We start from the raw sequence: 22,390 nt of genomic DNA, 5'->3' as shown, positions 1-22,390 counted from the left end.
TTTTCTATCGCTGGAGTGAAACACAGTGACGCAAGAGGAGAAGGAGGCCTTACTGAACACTAACTCGCTACTCGTTTGTATACAAGAAGGGAAATGTAAGCTGCTCCATACACAATCACGTAAGCATTTCACACAAAGGCATTGTTAATGTGCCCCATATCAAGGACTACATTCCAGTCCGGTCAGACCTAGAGTGCGGCGAAAGCCGCGGTCATTTACCGGGACGATTACTCTGGACATTAGGCGGTATAGCTTCTAACATTGACATCATATGCCCTCTGTATATCACGTAATGTCTGCCTTATTCCTTAAAGGGACATGAAACCCATATTTCTCCAACATAGGTGTGTCCGGTCCACGGCGTCATCCTTACTTGTGGGATATTCTCTTCCCCAACAGGAAATGGCAAAGAGCCCAGCAAAGCTGGTCACATGATCCCTCCTAGGCTCCGCCTACCCCAGTCATTCTCTTTGCCGTTGTACAGGCAACATCTCCACGGAGATGGCTTAGAGTTTTTTAGTGTTTAACTGTAGTTTTTCATTATTCAATCAAGAGTTTGTTATTTTCAAATAGTGCTGGTACGTACTATTTACTCAGAAACAGAAAAGAGATGAAGAATTCTGTTTGTATGAGGAAAATGATTTTAGCAACCGTAACTAAAATCCATGGCTGTTCCACACAGGACTGTTGAGAGCAATTAACTTCAGTTGGGGGAACAGTTTGCAGTCTCTTGCTGCTTGAGGTATGACACATTCTAACAAGACGATGTAATGCTGGAAGCTGTCATTTTCCCTATGGGATCCGGTAAGCCATGTTTATTACGATTGTAAATAAGGGCTTCACAAGGGCTTATTTAAACTGTAGACTTTTTTTGGGCTAAATCGATTGATATAACACTTATTTAGCCTTGAGGAATCATTTATTCTGGGTGTTTTGATTTAATAATATCGGCAGGCACTGTTTTAGACACCTTATTCTTTAGGGGCTTTCCCAAAGCATAGGCAGAGTCTCATTTTCGCGCCGGTGTTGCGCACTTGTTTTTGAGAGGCATGGCATGCAGTCGCATGTGAGAGGAGCTCTGATACTTATAAAAGACTTCTGAAGGCGTCATTTGGTATCGTATTCCCCTTTGGGTTTGGTTGGGTCTCAGCAAAGCAGATACCAGGGACTGTAAAGGGGTTTAAAGCTTAAAACGGCTCCGGTTCCGTTATTTTAAGGGTTAAAGCTTCCAAAATTGGTGTGCAATATTTTCAAGGCTTTAAGACGCTGTGGTGAAAATTTGGTGAATTTTGAACAATTCCTTCATGTTTTTTCGCAATTGCAGTAATAAAGTGTGTTCAGTTTAAAATTTAAAGTGACAGTAACGGTTTTATTTTAAAACGTTTTTTGTACTTTCTGATCAAGTTTATGCCTGTTTAACATGTCTGAACTACCAGATAGACTGTGTTCTGAATGTGGGGAAGCCAGAATTCCTATTCATTTAAATAAATGTGATTTATGTGATAATGACAATGATGCCCAAGATGATTCCTCAAGTGAGGGGAGTAAGCATGGTACTGCATCATTCCCTCCTTCGTCTACACGAGTCTTGCCCACTCAGGAGGCCCCTAGTACATCTAGCGCACCAATACTCCTTACTATGCAACAATTAACGGCTGTAATGGATAATTCTGTCAAAAACATTTTAGCCAAAATGAACCCTTGTCAGCGTAAGCGTGGCTGCTCTGTTTTAGTTACTGAAGAGCATGACGACGCTGATATTAATATCTCTGAAGGGCCCCTAACCCAATCTGAGGGGGCCAGGGAGGTTTTGTCTGAGGGAGAAATTACTGATTTAGGGAACATTTCTCAGCAGGCTGAATCTGATGTGATTACATTTAAATTTAAATTGGAACATCTCCGCATTTTGCTTAAGGAGGTATTATCCACTCTGGATGATTGTGAAAATTTAGTCATCCCAGAGAAACTATGTAAAATGGACAAGTTCCTAGAGGTGCCGGGGCTCCCAGAAGCTTTTCCTATACCCAAGCGGGTGGCGGACATTGTTAATAAAGAATGGGAAAGGCCCGGTATTCCTTTCGTCCCTCCCCCCATATTTAAAAAATTGTTTCCTATGGTCGACCCCAGAAAGGACTTATGGCAGTCAGTCCCCAAGGTCGAGGGAGCGGTTTCTACTTTAAACAAACGCACCACTATTCCCATAGAGGATAGTTGTGCTTTCAAAGATCCTATGGATAAAAAATTAGAAGGTTTGCTTAAAAAGATGTTTGTTCAGCAGGGTTACCTTCTACAACCCATTTCATGCATTGTCCCTGTCACTACAGCCGCATATTTCTGGTTTGATGAACTGCTTAAGGTGCTCGATAGTGACTCTCCTCCTTATGAGGAGATTATGGACAGAATCAATGCTCTCAAATTGGCTAATTCTTTCACTCTAGACGCCTCTTTGCAATTGGCTAAGTTAGCGGCTAAGAACTCTGGGTTTGCTATTGTGGCGCGCAGAGCGCTTTGGTTGAAATCTTGGTCGGCTGATGCGTCTTCCAAGAACAAGCTACTAAACATTCCTTTCAAGGGGAAAACGCTGTTTGGTCCTGACTTGAAAGAGATTATCTCTGATATCACTGGGGGTAAGGGCCACGCCCTTCCTCAGGATCGGCCCTTCAAGGCAAAAAATAGACCTAATTTTCGTCCCTTTCGTAAAAACGGACCAGCCCAAGGTGCTACGTCCTCTAAGCAAGAGGGTAATACTTCTCAGGCCAAGCCAGCTTGGAGACCAATGCAAGGCTGGAACAAGGGAAAGCAGGCCAAGAAACCTGCCACTGCTACCAAGACAGCATGAAATATTGGCCCCCGATCCGGGACCGGATCTGGTGGGGGGCAGACTCTCTCTCTTCGCTCAGGCTTGGGCAAGAGATGTTCTGGATCCTTGGGCGCTAGAAATAGTCTCCCAGGGTTATCTTCTGGAATTCAAGGGACTTCCCCCAAGGGGGAGGTTCCACAAGTCGCAGTTGTCTTCAGACCACATAAAAAGACAGGCGTTCTTACATTGTGTAGAAGACCTGTTAAAAATGGGAGTGATTCATCCTGTTCCATTAAGAGAACAAGGGATGGGGTTCTACTCCAATCTGTTCATAGTTCCCAAAAAAGAGGGAACGTTCAGACCAATCCTAGATCTCAAGATCTTAAACAAATTTCTCAAGGTCCCATCGTTCAAGATGGAAACCATTCGAACTATCCTTCCTTCCATCCAGGAAGGTCAATTTATGACCACGGTGGATTTAAAGGATGCGTATCTACATATTCCTATCCACAAGGAACATCATCGGTTCCTAAGGTTTGCATTCCTGGACAAACATTACCAGTTCGTGGCGCTTCCTTTCGGATTAGCCACTGCTCCAAGGATTTTCACAAAGGTACTAGGGTCCCTTCTAGCGGTGCTAAGACCAAGGGGCATTGCAGTAGTACCTTACCTGGACGACATTCTGATTCAAGCGTCGTCCCTTCCTCAAGCAAAGGCTCACACGGACATTGTCCTGGCCTTTCTCAGATCTCACGGCTGGAAAGTGAACGTGGAAAAGAGTTCTCTATCCCCGTCAACAAGGGTTCCCTTCTTGGGAACAATTATAGACTCCTTAGAAATGAGGATCTTTCTAACAGAGGCCAGAAAAACAAAGCTTCTGGACTCTTGTCGGATACTTCATTCCGTTCCTCTTCCTTCCATAGCTCAGTGCATGGAAGTGATCGGGTTGATGGTGGCGGCGATGGACATAGTTCCTTTTGCGCGCATTCATCTAAGACCATTACAACTGTGCATGCTCAGTCAGTGGAATGGGGACTATACAGACTTGTCTCCGAAGATACAAGTAAATCAGAGGACCAGAGACTCACTCCGTTGGTGGCTGTCCCTGGACAATCTGTCTCAAGGGATGATGTTCCACAGACCAGAGTGGGTCATTGTCACGACCGACGCCAGTCTGATAGGCTGGGGCGCGGTCTGGGGATCCCTGAAAGCTCAGGGTCTTTGGTCTCGGGAAGAATCTCTTCTACCGATAAATATTCTGGAACTGAGAGCGATATTCAATGCGCTCCAGGCCTGGCCCCAGCTTGCGAGGACCAGGTTCATACGGTTTCAATCAGACAACATGACGACTGTTGCGTACATCAACCATCAGGGGGGAACAAGGAGTTCCCTAGCGATGGAAGAAGTAACCAAAATTATTCTTTGGGCGGAGTCTCACTCCTGCCACCTGTCTGCTATCCACATCCCAGGAGTGGAAAATTGGGAAGCGGATTTTCTGAGTCGGCAGACATTGCATCCGGGGGAGTGGGAACTCCATCCGGAAATCTTTGCCCAAGTCACTCACCTGTGGGGCATTCCAGACATGGATCTGATGGCCTCTCGTCAGAACTTCAAAGTTCCTTGCTACGGGGCCAGATCCAGGGATCCCAAGGCGGCTCTAGTGGATGCACTAGTAGCACCTTGGACCTTCAAACTAGCTTATGTGTTCCCGCCATTTCCTCTCATCCCCAGGCTGATAGCCAGGATCAAGCAGGAGAGGGCGTCGGTGATCTTGATAGCTCCTGCGTGGCCACGCAGGACTTGGTATGCAGATCTGGTGAATATGTCATCGGCTCCACCTTGGAAGCTACCTTTGAGACGAGACCTTCTTGTTCAGGGTCCGTTCGAACATCCGAATCTGGTTTCACTCCAGCTGACTGCTTGGAGATTGAACGCTTGATTTTATCGAAGCGAGGATTCTCAGATTCTGTGATCGATACTCTTGTTCAGGCCAGAAAGCCTGTGACTAGAAAGATTTACCACAAAATTTGGAAAAAATATATCTCTTGGTGTGAATCTAAAGGATTCCCTTGGGACAAGGTTAAGATTCCTAGGATTCTATCCTTCCTTCAAGAAGGATTGGAAAAAGGATTATCTGCAAGTTCCCTGAAGGGACAGATTTCTGCCTTGTCGGTATTACTTCACAAAAAGCTGGCAGCTGTGCCAGATGTTCAAGCCTTTGTTCAGGCTCTGGTTAGAATCAAGCCTGTTTACAAACCTTTGACTCCTCCTTGGAGTCTCAATTTAGTTCTTTCAGTTCTTCAGGGGGTTCCGTTTGAACCCTTACATTCCGTTGATATTAAGTTATTATCTTGGAAAGTTTTGTTTTTAGTTGCGATTTCTTCTGCTAGAAGAGTCTCAGAATTATCTGCTCTGCAGTGTTCTCCTCCTTATCTGGTGTTCCATGCAGATAAGGTGGTTTTACGTACTAAACCTGGTTTTCTTCCAAAAGTTGTTTCTAACAAAAACATTAACCAGGAGATTATCGTACCTTCTCTGTGTCCAAAACCAGTTTCAAAGAAGGAACGTTTGTTGCACAATTTGGATGTTGTTCGCGCTCTAAAATTCTATTTAGATGCTACAAAGGATTTTAGACAAACATCTTCCTTGTTTGTTGTTTATTCAGGTAAAAGGAGAGGTCAAAAAGCAACTTCTACCTCTCTCTCTTTTTGGATTAAAAGCATCATCAGATTGGCTTACGAGACTGCTGGACGGCAGCCTCCCGAAAGAATCACAGCTCATTCCACTAGGGCTGTGGCTTCCACATGGGCCTTCAAGAACGAGGCTTCTGTTGATCAGATATGTAGGGCAGCGACTTGGTCTTCACTGCACACTTTTACCAAATTTTACAAGTTTGATACTTTTGCTTCTTCTGAGGCTATTTTTGGGAGAAAGGTTTTGCAAGCCGTGGTGCCTTCCATTTAGGTGACCTGATTTGCTCCCTCCCTTCATCCGTGTCCTAAAGCTTTGGTATTGGTTCCCACAAGTAAGGATGACGCCGTGGACCGGACACACCTATGTTGGAGAAAACAGAATTTATGTTTACCTGATAAATTTCTTTCTCCAACGGTGTGTCCGGTCCACGGCCCGCCCTGGTTTTTTTTTTTTAATCAGGTCTGATATTTTATTTTCTTTAACTACAGTCACCACGGTACCATATGGTTTCTCCTATGCAATTATTCCTCCTTAACGTCGGTCGAATGACTGGGGTAGGCGGAGCCTAGGAGGGATCATGTGACCAGCTTTGCTGGGCTCTTTGCCATTTCCTGTTGGGGAAGAGAATATCCCACAAGTAAGGATGACGCCGTGGACCGGACACACCGTTGGAGAAAGAAATTTATCAGGTAAACATAAATTCTGTTTTTTTCTTTCATGATTTAGAAAGAGCATGTGATTTTAAACAACTTTCTAATTTACTTCTATTATCTATTTTGCTTTATTCTCTTGATATCCTTTGCTGAAAAGCATATCTAGATAGGCTTAGTAGCTTCTGTTTGGTAGCTGCACATAGATGCCTCATGTGATTGGCTCACCCATGTGCATTACTTTTTCTTCAGCTAAGAATATCTAAAGAATGAAGCAAATTCGATAATAGAAGTAAATTGGAATGTTTTTTAAATTCATATTCTCTACCTGAATCATGAAAGAAAATGTTTGGGTTTAGTGTCCCTTTAACTCTGTGACCAGGATTTTCAGCTAGTATACGCTGTGGTGGTTACATTGTATTTAGGATTGCTTTGTATAGGTATACTATGTTTCTTTTATTCGTGTGTCACACAGAACTTCTTTGAATCTGGAAGATTAATAATAAATAATTTTGGTTTTGAAATTAAAAAGAGTGCTGAATTCCTTTTCTCTTTAAGAGGATATAGCTATCCTCTTATGTTTCTATTCACATTTATTGTTATTTCTACTTAAAGGGTCTGCACCTTTACCAAGGTACAAAACAAACACCAGGTTTCCTAAACCTGACATAAGATTAAGTTTTTCTCTCTCTTTATTGTAAATATTTATATAAGTTTTACATTGACTTTCCAACATTTATTTATGTTTTAAATTGCTAAGCTGAACAATATATAATGAATGCAATTTAAAATAAAAATATTAGAAACACATTTAAAATATTTAGATTTAATATGTTCTTGGTCTTATTCTCAAAATAACACTGAGTAATAAGATCAGACATAAAATTTAAATTATATTGTGGGCTGCATTTTGTATAATGTGGTATTTGCACAGTAATGCAGCCTATGAAATATTATTTGTAGTTGCCATGTTTGGAAGTAACATTTTACTAATCAAAGTATTTCTTTGTTTTTTCAGTCCCGAAGCTTCCTCACAGAATTCATTAATTACATCAAGGTAAGAGATGTGTGTTTTTTATCTTATTTTATAACGTGGAATTAATTTGTGTTATCTGTAGCGTGTGTGTTTATTTTATAACATGGAATTAATTTGTGTTATCTGTAGCGTGTGCTTTTATTTTATAACGTGGAATTAATTTGTGTTATCTGTAGCGTGTGTGTTTATTTTATAACGTGGAATTAATTTGTGTTATCTGTAGCGTGTGTGTTTATTTTATAACGTGGAATTAATTTGTGTTATCTGTAGCGTGTGCTTTTATTTTATAACATGTAACATGGAATTCATTTGTCTAATCTGTAGCGTGTGTGTTTGTTTTATAACATGTAACATGGAATTAATTTGTGTTATCTGTAGCGTGTGTGTTTGTTTTATAACATGTAACATGGAATTCATTTGTGTTATCTGTAGTGTGTGCTTTTATTTTATAACGTGTAACATGAAATTAATTTGTGTAATCTGTAGCGTGTGCTTTTATTTTATAACATGTAACATGGAATTCATTTGTCTAATCTGTAGCGTATGTGTTTGTTTTATAACATGTAACATGGAATTCATTTGTGTTATCTGTAGCATGTGCTTTTGTTTTATAACATGTAACATGGAATTCATTTGTGTTATCTGTAGCATGTGCTTTTATTTTATAACATGTAACATGAAATTAATTTGTGTAATCTGTAGCGTGTGCTTTTATTTTATAACATGTAACATGGAATTCATTTGTCTAATCTGTAGCGTGTGTGTTTGTTTTATAACATGTAACATGGAATTAATTTGTGTTATCTGTTGTGTGTGCTTTTATTTTATAACATGTAACATGGAATTCATTTGTGTTATCTGTAGCGTGTGCTTTTATTTCTCTTGTTAAGTGTAGTCAGTCCACGGGTCATCCATTACTTATGGGATTATATCTCTTCCCCAACAGGAAGTTGCAAGAGGATCACCCAAGCAGAGCTGCTATATAGCTCCTCCCCTCCCCTCACATGTCATATCCAGTCATTCTCTTGCAAGCTAACTAAAGATAGGTCGTTGTGAGAGGTCTGTGGTGTTTTTAAACTTAGTTTATTTCTTCAATCAAAAGTTTGTTATTTTAAATGGCACCGGAGTGTGCTGTTTGTTTCTCAGGCAGCATTAGAAGAAGAATCTGCCTGCGTTTTCTATGATCTTAGCAGACGTAACTAAGATCCACTGGCTGTTCTCGCACATTCTGAGGAGTGAGGTAACTTCAGAAAAGGGGAATAGCATGCAGGGCCCCCCTGCAAACGAGGTATGTGCAGTAAATTATTTTTCTAAGCAATGGAATTGACTGAGAAATTACTGCTGATACCAATGTAATGTAAGTTCAGCCTTAAATGCAGTGGTAGCGACTGGTTTTAGGCTGAGGAGTGTGTGTACACTGAAGTATTTTTCTAGGGAATGGAATTTGACTCAGAAAATACTGTTAATACTGAAGTGATGTGTGAGCCTTAACTGCAGTAAAAGCGACTGGTAGCAGGCTTATTAATAACACTTCATAACTTTTAAAATGTATGTTCAAAACGTTTACTGGCATGTTAATCGTTTTTTGTGAGGTACTTGGTGATAAAACTTATTGGGGCATGATTTTTACCACATGGCTAACTTTTGTTTCTGCATAGAAACAGTTAACTGAGCTTCCCCACTGTTGTAATATGAGTGGGAGGGGCCTATTTTCGCGCTTTTTTTGCGCAGTAAAAATTCAGTCACAATCTTCCTACTTCATCCTCCATGATCCAGGACGTCTCTAGAGAGCTCAGGGGTCTTCAAAATTCATTTTGAGGGAGGTAATCAGTCACAGCAGACCTGTGACAGTGTGTTTGACTGTGATAAAAACGTTAATTATTAAATTGTTATCAGTTTTTGGGTATTAAGGGGTTAATCATCCATTTGCTGGTGGGTGCAATCCTTTGCTAACTAAATACATTTACTGTGAAAATTTGGTTGCTATAACTAATTTGGTTCATTGTTATTTCAACTGTGACAGCTTTTTGTGCTTCTTAAAGGCACAGTAGCGTTTTTTATATTGCTTGTAAATTTATTTAAAAAGTATTTTTCAAGCTTGCTAGTCTCATTGCTAGTCTGTTTAAACATGTCTGACACAGATGAATCTGTTTGTTCACTATGTATGAAGGCCAATGTGTAGCCCCATAGAAGGTTGTGTACTAAATGCATTGATGTAACTTTGAATAAAAGTCAGTCTTTACATGCAAAGAAATTATCACCAGACGAGGGGGAAGTTATTCCGACTAACTCTCCTCACGTGTCAGTACCTTCGCCTCCCGCTCAGGAGGTGCGTGATTTTGTGGCGCCAAGTACATCAGGGAGGCCCTTACAAATCACTTTGCAAGACATGGCTACTGTTATGACAGAAGTATTATCTAAATTGCCAGAATTAAGAGGCAAGCGTGATAGCTCTGGGTTAAGGACAGAGCGCGCTGATGATGTGAGAGCCATGTCCGATACTGCGTCACAATTTGCAGAACATGAAGATGGAGAGCTTCATTCTGTGGGTGACGGATCTGATCCAGGGAGACTGGATTCAGAGATTTCTAATTTTAAATTTAAGCTTGAGAACCTCCGCATATTGCTAGGGGAGGTATTAGCGGCTCTGAATGATTGTAACACGGTTGCAATTCCAGAAAAATTATGTAGGTTGGATAGATACTATGCGGTACCGGTGTGTACTGACGTGTTTCCTATACCTAAAAGGCTTACAGAGATTATTAGCAAGGAGTGGGATAGACCCGGTGTGCCTTTTTCCCCTCCTCCCATATTTAGGAAAATGTTTCCTATAGACCCCACCACACGAGACTTATGGCAGACGGTCCCTAAGGTGGAGGGAGCGGTTTCTACTTTAGCTAAGCGTACCACTATCCCGGTGGAGGATAGTTGTGCTTTTTCAGATCCAATGGATAAAAAAATTAGAAGGTTACCTTAAGAAAATGTTTGTTCAACAAGGTTTTATCTTACAGCCCCTTGCATGCATTGCGCCTGTCACTGCTGAGGCGGCATTCTGGTTTGAGTCTCTGGAAGAGGCCATTCGCACAGCTCCATTGGATGAAATTATGAACAAGCTTAAAGCACTTAAGCTAGCTAACGCATTTGTTTCTGATGCCGTCGTACATTTAACCAAACTTAAGGCTAAGAACTCCGGATTCGCCATCCAAGCGCGCAGAGCGCTATGGCTTAAATCCTGGTCAGCTGACGTGACTTCTAAATCTAAATTGCTTAATATTCCTTTCAAAGGGCAGACCTTATTCGGGCCCGGCTTGAAAGAAATTATCGCTGACATTACGGGAGGTAAGGGCCATGCTCTACCTCAGGACAGGGCCAAATCAAAGGCCAAACAGTCTAATTTTCGTGCCTTTCGTAACCTCAAGGCAGGAGCAGCATCAACTTCCTCCGCTCCAAAACAGGAAGGAGCTGTTGCTCGTTACAAACAGGGCTGGAAAACTAACCAGTCCTGGAACAAGGGCAAGCAGGCCAGAAAACCTGCTGCTGCCCCTAAGACAGCATGAAGAGAGGGCCCCCTATCCGGAAACGGATCTAGTTGGGGGCAGACTATCTCTCTTCGCCCAGGCTTGGGCAAGAGATGTCCAGGATCCCTGGGCGTTGGAGATCATATCTCAGGGATATCTTCTGGACTTCAAAGCTTCTCCTCCACAAGGGAGATTTCATCTTTCAAGGTTATCAGCAAACCAAATAAAGAAAGAGGCGTTTCTACGCTGTGTACAAGACCTCTTACTATTGGGGGTGATCCACCCAGTTCCGCGGACGGAACACGGGCAGGGATTCTATTCAAATCTGTTTGTGGTTCCCAAGAAAGAGGGAACCTTCAGACCAATCTTGGACTTAAAGATCCTAAACAAATTCCTAAGAGTTCCATCATTCAAAATGGAAACTATTCGAACCATCCTACCCATGATCCAAGAGGGTCAGTACATGACCACTGTGGACTTAAAGGATGCCTACCTTCACATACCGATTCACAAGGATCATTATCGGTACCTAAGATTTGCCTTCCTAGACAGGCATTACCAGTTTGTAGCTCTTCCCTTCGGGTTAGCTACGGCTCCAAGAATCTTTACAAAGGTTCTGGGCTCACTTCTGGCGGTACTAAGACCGCGAGGCATAGCGGTGGCTCCGTACCTAGACGACATTCTGATACAAGCGTCAAGCTTTCAAACTGCCAAGTCTCATATAGAGATAGTTCTGGCATTTCTGAGGTCGCATGGGTGGAAGGTGAACGTGGAAAAGAGTTCTCTATTACCACTCACAAGGGTTCCCTTCCTAGGGACTCTTATAGATTCTGTAGAGATGAAAATTTACCTGACGGAGGCCAGGTTATCAAAACTTCTAAATGCTTGCCGTGCCCTTCATTCCATTCCACACCCATCAGTAGCTCAGTGCATGGAAGTAATCGGCTTAATGGTAGCGGCAATGGACATAGTACCATTTGCGCGACTGCATCTCAGACCGCTGCAATTGTGCATGCTAAGTCAGTGGAATGGGGATTATTCAGATTTGTCCCCTCTACTAAATCTGGACCAAGAGACCAGAGATTCTCTTCTCTGGTGGCTTTCTCGGCCCCACCTGTCCAAGGGGATGACCTTTCGCAGGCCAGATTGGACGATTGTAACAACAGACGCCAGCCTTCTAGGTTGGGGCGCAGTCTGGAATTCCCTGAAGGCTCAGGGATCATGGACTCAGGAGGAGAAACTCCTCCCAATAAATATTCTGGAGTTAAGAGCAATATTCAATGCTCTTCTAGCTTGGCCTCAGTTAGCAACTCTGAGGTTCATCATATTTCAGTCGGACAACATCACGACTGTGGCTTACATCAATCATCAAGGGGGAAGCAGGAGTTCCCTAGCGATGTTGGAAGTCTCAAAGATAATTCACTAGGCAGAGTCTCACTCTTGCCACCTGTCAGCAATCTACATCCCAGGCGTGGAGAACTGGGAGGCGGATTTTCTAAGTCGCCAGACTTTTCATCCGGGGGAGTGGGAACTTCATCCGGAGGTCTTCGCTCAACTGATTCATCGTTGGGGCAAACCAGATCTGGATCTCATGGCGTCTTGCCAGAATGCCAAGCTTCCTCATTACGGATCCAGGTCCAGGGACCCGGGAGTGGCGCTGATAGATGCTCTAGCAGCCCCTTGGGTTTTCAAGATGGCTTATGTGTTTCCACCGTTTCCGCTGCTGCCTCGACTGATTGCCAAGATCAAACAGGAGAGAGCATCAGTGATTCTGATAGCGCCTGCGTGGCCACGCAGGACCTGGTATGCAGACCTAGTGGACATGTCGTCCTGTCCACCATGGTCTCTGCCTCTGAGGCAGGCCCTTCTAATTCAGGGTCCTTTCAACCATCCAAATCTAATTTCTCTGAGGCTGACTGCATGGAGATTGAACGCTTGATTCTATAAAGCGTGGCTTCTCGGAGTCGGTTATTGATACCTTAATACAGGCTAGGAAACCTGTTACCAGAAGAATTTACCATAAGATATGGCGTAAATATTTGTATTGGTGCGAATCCAAGAGTTACTCATGGAGTAAGGTTAGGATTCCTAGGATATTGTCTTTTCTACAAGAGGGTTTAGAAAAGGGCTTATCCGCTAGTTCTTTAAAAGGACAGATTTCTGCTCTGTCTATTCTTCTACACAAGCGTCTGGCAGAAATTCCAGACGTTCAGGCTTTTTGTCAGGCTTTGGCTAGGATTAAGCCTGTGTTTAAGACTGTTGCTCCGCCGTGGAGCTTAAACTTAGTTCTTAACGTCCTGCAAGGCGTTCCATTTGAACCCCTTCATTCCATTGATATTAAGCTGTTATCTTGGAAAGTTCTGTTTTTGATGGCTATTTCCTCGGCTCAAAGAGTCTCTGAGTTATCTGCCTTACATTGTGATTCTCCTTATCTGATTTTTCATTCAGACAAGGTAGTTCTGCGTACTAAACCTGGGTTCTTACCTAAGGTAGTTTCTAACAGGAATATCAATCAAGAGATTGTTGTTCCATCATTGTGTCCTAACCCTTCTTCAAAGAAGGAACGACTTTTGCATAATCTGGACGTAGTCCGTGCCCTGAAGTTCTATTTGCAGGCAACTAAAGATTTTCGTCAAACTTCTTCCCTGTTTGTCGTTTACTCTGGACAGAGGAGAGGTCAAAAGGCTTTGGCTACCTCTCTCTCTTTTTGGCTTCGTAGCATAATATGTTTAGCCTATGAGACTGCTGGACAGCAGCCTCCTGAAAGAATTACAGCTCATTCTACTAGAGCTGTGGCTTCCACCTGGGCCTTTAAAAATGAGGCTTCTGTTGAACAGATTTGCAAGGCTGCGACTTGGTCTTCACACTTTTTCAAAGTTTTACAAATTTGACACTTTTGCTTCTTCGGAGGCTATTTTTGGGAGAAAGGTACTTCAGGCAGTGGTTCCCTCCGTTTAAAGTTCCTGCCTTGTCCCTCCCTTCATCCGTGTACTTTAGCTTTGGTATTAGTATCCCATAAGTAATGGATGACCCGTGGACTGACTACACTTAACAAGAGAAAACATAATTTATGCTTACCTGATAAATTTATTTCTCTTGTAGTGTAGTCAGTCCACGGCCCGCCCTGTCTTTCAAGGCAGATCTAAATTTTTAATTAAACTCCAGTCACCACTGCACCCTATGGTTTCTCCTTTCTCGTCTTGTTTCGGTCGAATGACTGGATATGACATGTGAGGGGAGGAGCTATATAGCAGCTCTGCTTGGGTGATCCTCTTGCAACTTCCTGTTGGGGAAGAGATATAATCCCATAAGTAATGGATGACCCGTGGACTGACTACACTACAAGAGAAATAAATTTATCAGGTAAGCATAAATTATGTTTTCATAACATGTAACATGGAATTAATTTGAGTTATCTGTAGCGTGTGTGTTTGTTTTATAACATGTAACATGGAATTAATTTGTGTTATCTGTTGCGTGTGCTTTTATTTTATAACATAACATGGAATTAATTTGAGTTATTTGTAGCGTGTGCTTTTATTTTATAACATGTAACATGGAATTAATTTGTGTTATCTGTAGTGTGTGTTTCCATCTTAATGGGAGGAGAGTCCACTGCTTCATTCATTACTTGTGGGAATTAAGAACCTGGCCACCAGGAGGAGGCAAAGGCACCCCAGCCAAAGGCTTAAATACCTCCCCCACTCCTCTCATCCCCCAGTCATTCTTTGCCTTTCATCACAGGAGGTTGGCAGAGAAGTGTTGAAGATTTGGAGTAGTCTCTTATGGTGGGTACTACTCTTTGAAATAGGACTGGGATTTTAAGTAGTGTCAGTATATGGCCGGGTTATAACACAATATATTTAATAATTATTCTTTAAAATAAACCCTCAATCAATATGCATATACTAAAACCATTAAAATTAATATAAATTCCTGAATTCTTTTTATTAGTTAGTAGATTTATATATATTTATAGACACACTGAAATATATTTGTAAGAACCAGAATATGAGTCAAACTATATAGTGTTTAAACTCTTGCAATACTCTTTACAAGGCAAACCAACTTGTAACTGTTTAACTAGCCTTATTCACAATAGAATTTCATTCAATTAACACAATGAGATTCCAAGATATTTAGCTACTAACATTCAAGCAATACAATCAGCTATTTACCCACCATTTATCCTATATAATTCCAATTTAAAACATCAGAAATTGTATATATTATTTGTGCCAACAATCAAACTTCTATGCCAATTTATCTAAGCTGAAATAAGTTCTTAGTTACCTACAGTTAAAACCAATTCTAAGATATATATATCTATATTTTGCAAAGATAAATTACTTAGCACTAAGGATTTGTTTAAAATACGCAGGCTATGAAATACAAGTTTTAAAATACAATTTATTCCTTTAAGTCTGCTACCTACAGCAACAATGGATGTTTGTTTAAATATTTAGCATACAAAAGGCAAGCTTAAAACTATTCAGGACTATGAATATAATTCTAAAATATAAATATGCTCTTTAAATCTATCAGTTGTAATTTAACTGCAGCGACTATGCATATATTTTGTTTTAGACATTTACCTGTAATTAGCAACCTTTTATATTTTACCAAAATAAACAAATCAATATCCAATTTCCAATATTTCTCACAGGTCCAATTTCACCTCAGAATACCAACATTGGGGTATGTTGCATGTGGAGAATAAAGAGTAGCTATTTGCTTATAATAACTGCAGCAGTTATCTGTCCAGGGTTTCAGCAAACAGTTCACCAGCCAAAGTTTAGCAAAAGTTAGCCAAGTTTTTGCAGCAAAAGTTCTACCTTTTCTCTCTCTATGCTTGGGGTTATATCATCTGATATCACCCTCCCCTTTTTTGTTGAGTACCATCATTGGTGAAAATTGGAAACGCCCAACAGAGGCTTGTCCCTTCTCATTGGATACCTGGGAGGTCTTATCGGATTGGCCCTGGGAAACTTCATTTTTTTTTAACAGCCAAAGGCTTCCTGTCTGCAATACTGGACCTTGGCCATCGGGGGGCAGCATGACAAACAAACCGTTTCATTTAATCATTTCTAACATTTAAAAGCATTTCTTTAAAATGTGTAATTTAAAATGTTATAATTTCTTTATATTACTAAATTACATGTTCAAATGTACTGTATTATGTCACATTATTTATTCTGATTATTTTAAGACCACACGTGAATTTATTCCACTTATAATATATAACATGCATTTAAAATCATATCTTTTATGAAATGAAAGAGATAATTTTTAGAATGCTCATTTTAAATCCTAAAACATTCTATGCTTCCAAAATATATATATATAGGTAAAAACATTTTGAAATTTTAGCTCTCGGGTCTCCATGTTTAATATGTGTCTGAATATACTGTACATATGTGTATCCCCCCCCCCCACACACACACACACGCATATTTATATATATATACATACACTCATTTGAGTATATGAGGATTATATAGATAATTTCTTTTGCAAGGTTTATATTTTGTTATTTTATTATTCTCTTTATATTACACAGAGATTTCAAATGCAAATTATCTGTTTACTTACTAGATGCCTGGAATGAAAGAAATAATTGTTTGAAATGTTAAACATTCATATATCTATTTGCAATATTTTTCAATCTCCGAAAATATGAACGTCATTTGTCTCTGCCTGGCCACTTTCATTGTCTAGAATTTATGGATTCAAATACAGTCTGGACATATGGTTGTGTAAGATGTGTACACAGCTCACAGGGGATCATTTAACAGGTAGTTGTTAAATGCTACAATTCCTTGAATATGTTTGTATTTTCAGCCATTTCTCAGACATTGTGTCTGTGTAACACTGTATGAGGTTATCTATCCGACAATCCTGTTTTCAGATGTTCTGTTAATCAAGAAAGTGAGATTTTCTTTTTGCTACCCCCTGCAGGGCTGTGGGCTTCAAAAGCTATGTTAATCAGGAAAAAGTCTATCATATCTGATTTCAGATACTGAATATGCAGCTATATTATCTTTTACTGAAGTGTTTGCCTTTCTTTGAAGTGACTTTGTGACCCATCCTGTGTAATCTACAGAATTGGGGGAGGATTGAACTTTGGTCAGTCAAAGCATTTAATGTCTTATAAATGAATGAATCATTTGGTGCTGATAGCCAAATATATAATAATATATATATTAATCTTCACATATACCTTGACAGTAGTCCTGTCAGCCTCTCAGTGAGAGCATGGGTGAATGTTAGAGTCTGGAGATGCAGGGAGAGTCTTTCTGCGAACCCATCCCAACTCAGATTAACAGCTCCATTAGCAATCAGCATTGACGGGTTTCGCTGCCTGCTTTGATGCTCTCAAGTCCATGTTAGGAGCGATGCTACTACACTGTCACACTTGAAAGGCCGTGTTCCTGTTCCACGGCGTTGATTCTGGTAAGATTGTTTTTATTTATTTATTTATATATATATATATATATATATATATAATGTAAGAAGACAGGGTCACAGTGTGGCTCCTTTATCTTTATAGAATCTAGGGTAATCTTACAGGGGGGATCTTATTATGCATAATATTGTTTATCGTGTTTTTATGCTGCACTTGTGTGAGATGATGCTCTGTCAGTGTGGAACAGTCAGTTCACTTAGCGAGAGATTGAGACAGGTTTTTTTGGTGCATTCCTCTCTCGAGTGCAGGGGCGGTCCAGCATGGCACTCCATGTGACCGGTTGTGGCCTCTGTAACTTCCTCTTTCTCGACCTGCGTCCGGAGGAGACAAAGCTGTTTGTAGTCCGGGTCATAGGAGGTGGTGAGTGTCCTGGCCATTGGGAAATAAAGGTGCCATTTAACTTTTTATCAAGTCCGCAATAAAGGTGCAAGCTATGGAGGACTCTGATATGTTAGAGGATACTCCCTCTTTATCTAAACCGGTTAACTGTGTATATTGTGAGGAGGTTCCAGTTGAACCACCTACTCAACTGTTCCACATGCTTTGACAACATTGCTATATCTAAAAAGAATAGGATATTTAGTACGACTGAGCCGTCAACCTCTGAGGGTTCTCCGCCCCACCAGGTGCGTTCCCTGCACTCATCTCCGATTACACAAGCAGTTCCCCAGGGCACTACTAATCCTCCCACGGGAGGGGCCCTTTGGCTGCCAGACTTTGCCGATCAGTTACAGACGGTGGTTTCTGCAGCCATTAATGTGATGCCTCGCCCTACTAAGTGCAAGCGAAAGGTACGGCACTGCTATACATCTCAGGGGTCTTCGACTCTGCTGGATGTCTCAGATTATCCGCTGAGGAGGACAACTCTGACTTATCGGAGGATATCGCTTCTGGGTCAGAATCGGCTACTTCTAGGCCTCCGTCCGTGGAGGAACCAGATTTTAAGTTTAAAATGGAGCATTTGCTCTTCCTGCTGAAATTACCAGAGGAACCTTCGATCCCTAAACTTGATAGAGTTTACGAGGACCTGGTTGTGCCTCAGGCCTTCCCAGTTCCCATCAAGATGGCTAATATTATTAAGAATGAATGGGAGAAACTTGGCTTGTCCTTTTCCCCCTCTTCTTTTAAAAAACTATTCCCTGTTCCGGACTCACAGCTTGAGCTGTGGGGAATCGTCCCTCAGGTGGATGGTGCTATCTTCACGCTCGCTAAGAGAACGACTATTCCGCTTGAGGATAGCTCTTCTTTCAAGGAACCCATGTATAAAAAGATGGAGTCCATGTTACGGACGATGTTCCAACTCACGGGGTTCGTTTTTTAACCGGCAGCGGCGTTGGCAGGTGCGGCTACCTACTGGTGTGACGCTCTGTTTGCAATGGTCGAGGTGGAGACTCCCCTCGAAGAGATTCAAGAACGAATTAAGGCCTTAAGGGTAGCACATTCGTTAATTTGTGATGCTAACATGCAGATTATTCGCCTGAATGCTTAGACGTCAGGTTTTTCTGTTTTAGCCCGCAGGGCTTTATGGTTAAAGTTGTGGTCTGCTGACATGACTTCTAAGTCTCGCTTGCTTTCCCTCCCATTCAAGGGGAAAGTTTTTTTTTGCCCGGGCCTGGATTCCATCATATCTACGATCACGGGTGGCAAGGGTGCCTTCTTGCCTGAGAATAAGACTAAACCTAAGGGGTCTACTTTTCGTCCCTTTCATGCGGACAAGTCTCAGCAGCCTGCCGCAAAGTCTGAGCAGTCCAAGGGATCTTGGAAGCCAGCTAACTCTTGGAACAAGTCCAAGCAGAACAAGAAGCCCGCGAAGAAAAAGTCGGCATGAAGGGGCAGCGCCCGATCAGGTAGAGGGCAGACTATCTCTTTTTGTGGAGGCCTGGAGAAGAGACATTATAGACCCTTGGGTTCTGGAGGTCATAGCCCAGGGTTACAGGATAGGATTCAAGTCATATCCGCCCAGAGGCAGGTTCCTCCTGTCAAACATATCTTCAAGACCAGAGAAGAGAGATGCCTTCCTGGGGTGTGTGAGGGATCTCTCATCTCTCAGAGTAATCGTCCCAGTCCTTCTGGCAGAAAGAGGTCTGGGGTATTATTCAAACCTTTTCGTGGTCCCAAAAAAGGAGGGCACGTTTCGTCCAATTCTGGACCTAAAGGCTCTAGACAAGTTCTTGTCAGTTCCATCGTTCAAAATGGAGACGATCAGGTCAATTTTGCTTCTGGTTCAAGAGGGGCAATTCATGACGACTATAGACCTGAAGTACGCTTACCTTCACATTCCAATCCACAAGGATCACTTCAGGTTTCTATGATTCGCCTTCCTGAACCAGCACTTCCAGTTTGTGGCCCTTCCGTTTGGTCTGGTGACTGCCCCAAGAGTCTTTACAAAGGTTCTGGGAGCTCTACTCTTGGTAGCGAGAGCCAAAGGGATTGCAGTGGCACGTTATCTGGACGATATCCTGATCCAGGCTCCCTCCTGCAGTTTTGCGGAGGATCACTCAAGGGCCCTTCTTCTTCGATCCCACGGGTGGAAGATAAATGAAGGAAAGAGTTCCTTGGTCCCCGGCAACAGGGTGGAATTCCTGGGTACTATAATATCTTCTTCAGTCACAAAGATATTCTTGACAGATCAGAGACTGTGCAAGCTCGCATCCAACTGTCTAGCTCTCCAGACATCCTCCAGGACATCTGTAGCCAGGTGTATGGAGGTGATCGTGCTCATGGTATCCAGCATAGATTTCATTCCATTCGCAAGGTTCCATCTCAGACCTCTTCAGCTGTGCATGCTGAGACAATGGAACGGCAATCATTCAGATCTGTCCCAACAGATATCTCTGGACAGACCGGTGAGGGAGTCCCTATCTTGGTGGACATGGCCGGGGCAGCTGTCACAGGGGACATCCTTCTTGAGACCATCCTCGGAGATTGTGACCACGGATGCAAGTCTATCAGGATGGGGGGCTGTTTGGGGTGCCAGAAAGGCACAGGGCAAATGGACTCGAGAAGAATTGAGTCTACCTATAAATATTCTGGAACTTCGAGCGATATTCAACTCTGCTTTGAGGACTTGGCCCCCCTGGGGTCGTCCCGATTCATCAGATTCCAGTTGGACAACATTACCTCGGTGGCTTAGATAAACCACCAGGGGGGGACAAGAAGTTCTCTAGCCATGAGGGAAGTATCTCGGATTCTGGAATGGGCAGAGACTCACAATTGTTCACTCTCAGCGATCCACATTCTGGGGGGTTATTAACTGGGAAGCGGATTTTCTGAGCAGACAGATTTTTCACCCTGGGGAATGGTCTCTCATCCCGAGGTGTTCGTAGAGATCTGCAATACATGGGGGACACCGGAGATAGATCTCATGGTGTTCAGACTCAATTACAAGCTACCCAGATACGGGTTGCGATCCAGGGATCCCCAGGCAGAACTGATAGATGCCTTGACTGTGCCCTGGGACTTCAACCTAATTTACATATTTCCACCGTTGCCTCTTCTACCTTGAGTAGTGGCCCACATCAAGCAGGAGCAAGTCTCAGCTATTCTTATTGCTCCGTCGTGTCCACAGAGGATGTGGTTTGCGGATCAGGTGGGGATGTCATAATCTCCTCCGTGGAGTTTACCTAGTCGCAGGGATCTGCTGGTTCAAGGTCCTTTTCTACACCAAAATCTTGATTCTCTGAGGCTAACTGCATGGTGATTGAATGTCTAGTCTAGAGAGGATTTTCGGAAAGAGTGATTGACACTCTCGTTCAGGTCATGCATCTATCACAAGGTGCGGAGGATCTACTTGTCCTGGTGTAAGAAACGAGGATACCCCTGGCACAGGGTCAGGGTATCCAGGATTTTGGCCTTTCTCCAGGATTGTCTGGATAAGGGTCTTGCCGCCAGCTCCCTAAGGAAACAAATCTCGACATTATCTGTACTGTTGCATGAGAAGCTTGCAGAACTTCCTGACATTCAGTCCTTTGTTCAGGCTCTGGTTAGGATCAGGCCTGTCTTTAGGAATTTGGCTCCTCCTTGGAGCTTAAACTTGGTTCTTAAGGTATTGCAGAGAGCTCCGTTTGAGCCTATGCATGAGCTTGACATTAAGACTCTTTCATGGAAAGTCTTATTCCTACTGGCTATTGCATCGGCACGCAGAGTCTTTGAGTTGGCGGCCTTGCAATGTGAGCCTCCCTGCTTAGTTTTTCATGCCGATAAGGCTGTTCTTTGCACTGGTTTGGGATTTCTTCTCAAAGTGGTGTAGAGTCGTAACATCAATCAGGAAATTGTAGTTCCTTCTTTGTGTCCTAACCTTTCTTCTTCAAAGGAGAGGTGACTTTATAATTTGGACGTGGTTCGGGCTTTGAAGTTTTATCTTCAGGCCACGAGTTCAGACAGACTTTGTCCTTATTTGTTGTGTATTCGGGTAAGCGCAGGGGTCAAAGGGCCTCTGCCACTTCTCTATCCTTTTAGTTGCGGAGTATGATCCGTCTGGCATATGAGACAGCGGGACACAAGCTTCCTCAGAGAATTACGGCTCACTCAACTAGAGCTGTGGCCTCTTCTTGGGCCTTTAAGAATGAGGCCTCTATGGAGCAGATTGGTAAGGCGGCCACTTGGTCTTCCTTACATAATTTTGCAAAATTTTATAAATTTGATGTTTTTTCTTTGGCGGAAGCAGCTTTTGGGAGAAAGGTTCTGCAGGCTGTGGTGCCCTCAGTTTAGGGTCTGCCTCCTTCTGCCCTCGCGTTTTTTTTCATTCAGTGTCCTCTAGAGCTTGGGTATTTGTTCCCACAAGTAATGAATGAATGAATGAAGCAGTGGACTCTCCTCCCATTAAGATGGAAAACATAAATTATGCTTACCTGATAATTTAATTTCCATCTGTGGGAGGAGAGTCCACTTCCCCGCCCGTTTCTCCGGTGGGCAGGCCTAAATTTAATTTTAATCTTGTGGCACCATTTATACCCTGATATTTTTCATACTGTTCCTTGTTCCCTTGGCAGAATGACTGAGGGGAGTGGGGGAGGTATTTAAGCCTTTGGCTGGGGTGTCTTTGCCTTCTGGTGGCCATGTTCTTAATTCCCACAAGAAATGAATAAAGCAGTGGACTCTCCTCCCACAGATGGAAATTAAATTATCAGGTAAGCATAATTTATGTTTTTTATTTTACAACATGTAACATTGAATTAATTTGAGTTAGAGTAATTAGATTAGGTTCATGGGACTGCACAGATGCAT

At 42.4% G+C, this 22,390-nt stretch overlaps 1 protein-coding gene across 1 annotated transcript in view; it reads left to right on the top strand.

Moving 5' to 3' along the window:
• DDRGK1 (DDRGK domain containing 1) overlaps positions 1–22,390 on the top strand; it is a 455,714-nt gene that overhangs the window by 365,304 nt on the left and 68,020 nt on the right. The window contains exon 6 of the mRNA XM_053704314.1: positions 7,163–7,201. Within this exon, the coding sequence (XP_053560289.1) occupies positions 7,163–7,201 (39 nt within the window). The remainder of the gene's footprint in view (positions 1–7,162; positions 7,202–22,390) is intronic.

The sequence above is a fragment of the Bombina bombina genome, chromosome 2, assembly GCF_027579735.1.
Source record: "Bombina bombina isolate aBomBom1 chromosome 2, aBomBom1.pri, whole genome shotgun sequence".
NCBI classification, from domain to species: Eukaryota; Metazoa; Chordata; class Amphibia; order Anura; family Bombinatoridae; genus Bombina; species Bombina bombina.
This window is presented reverse-complemented; position numbering and strand designations above follow the sequence as displayed.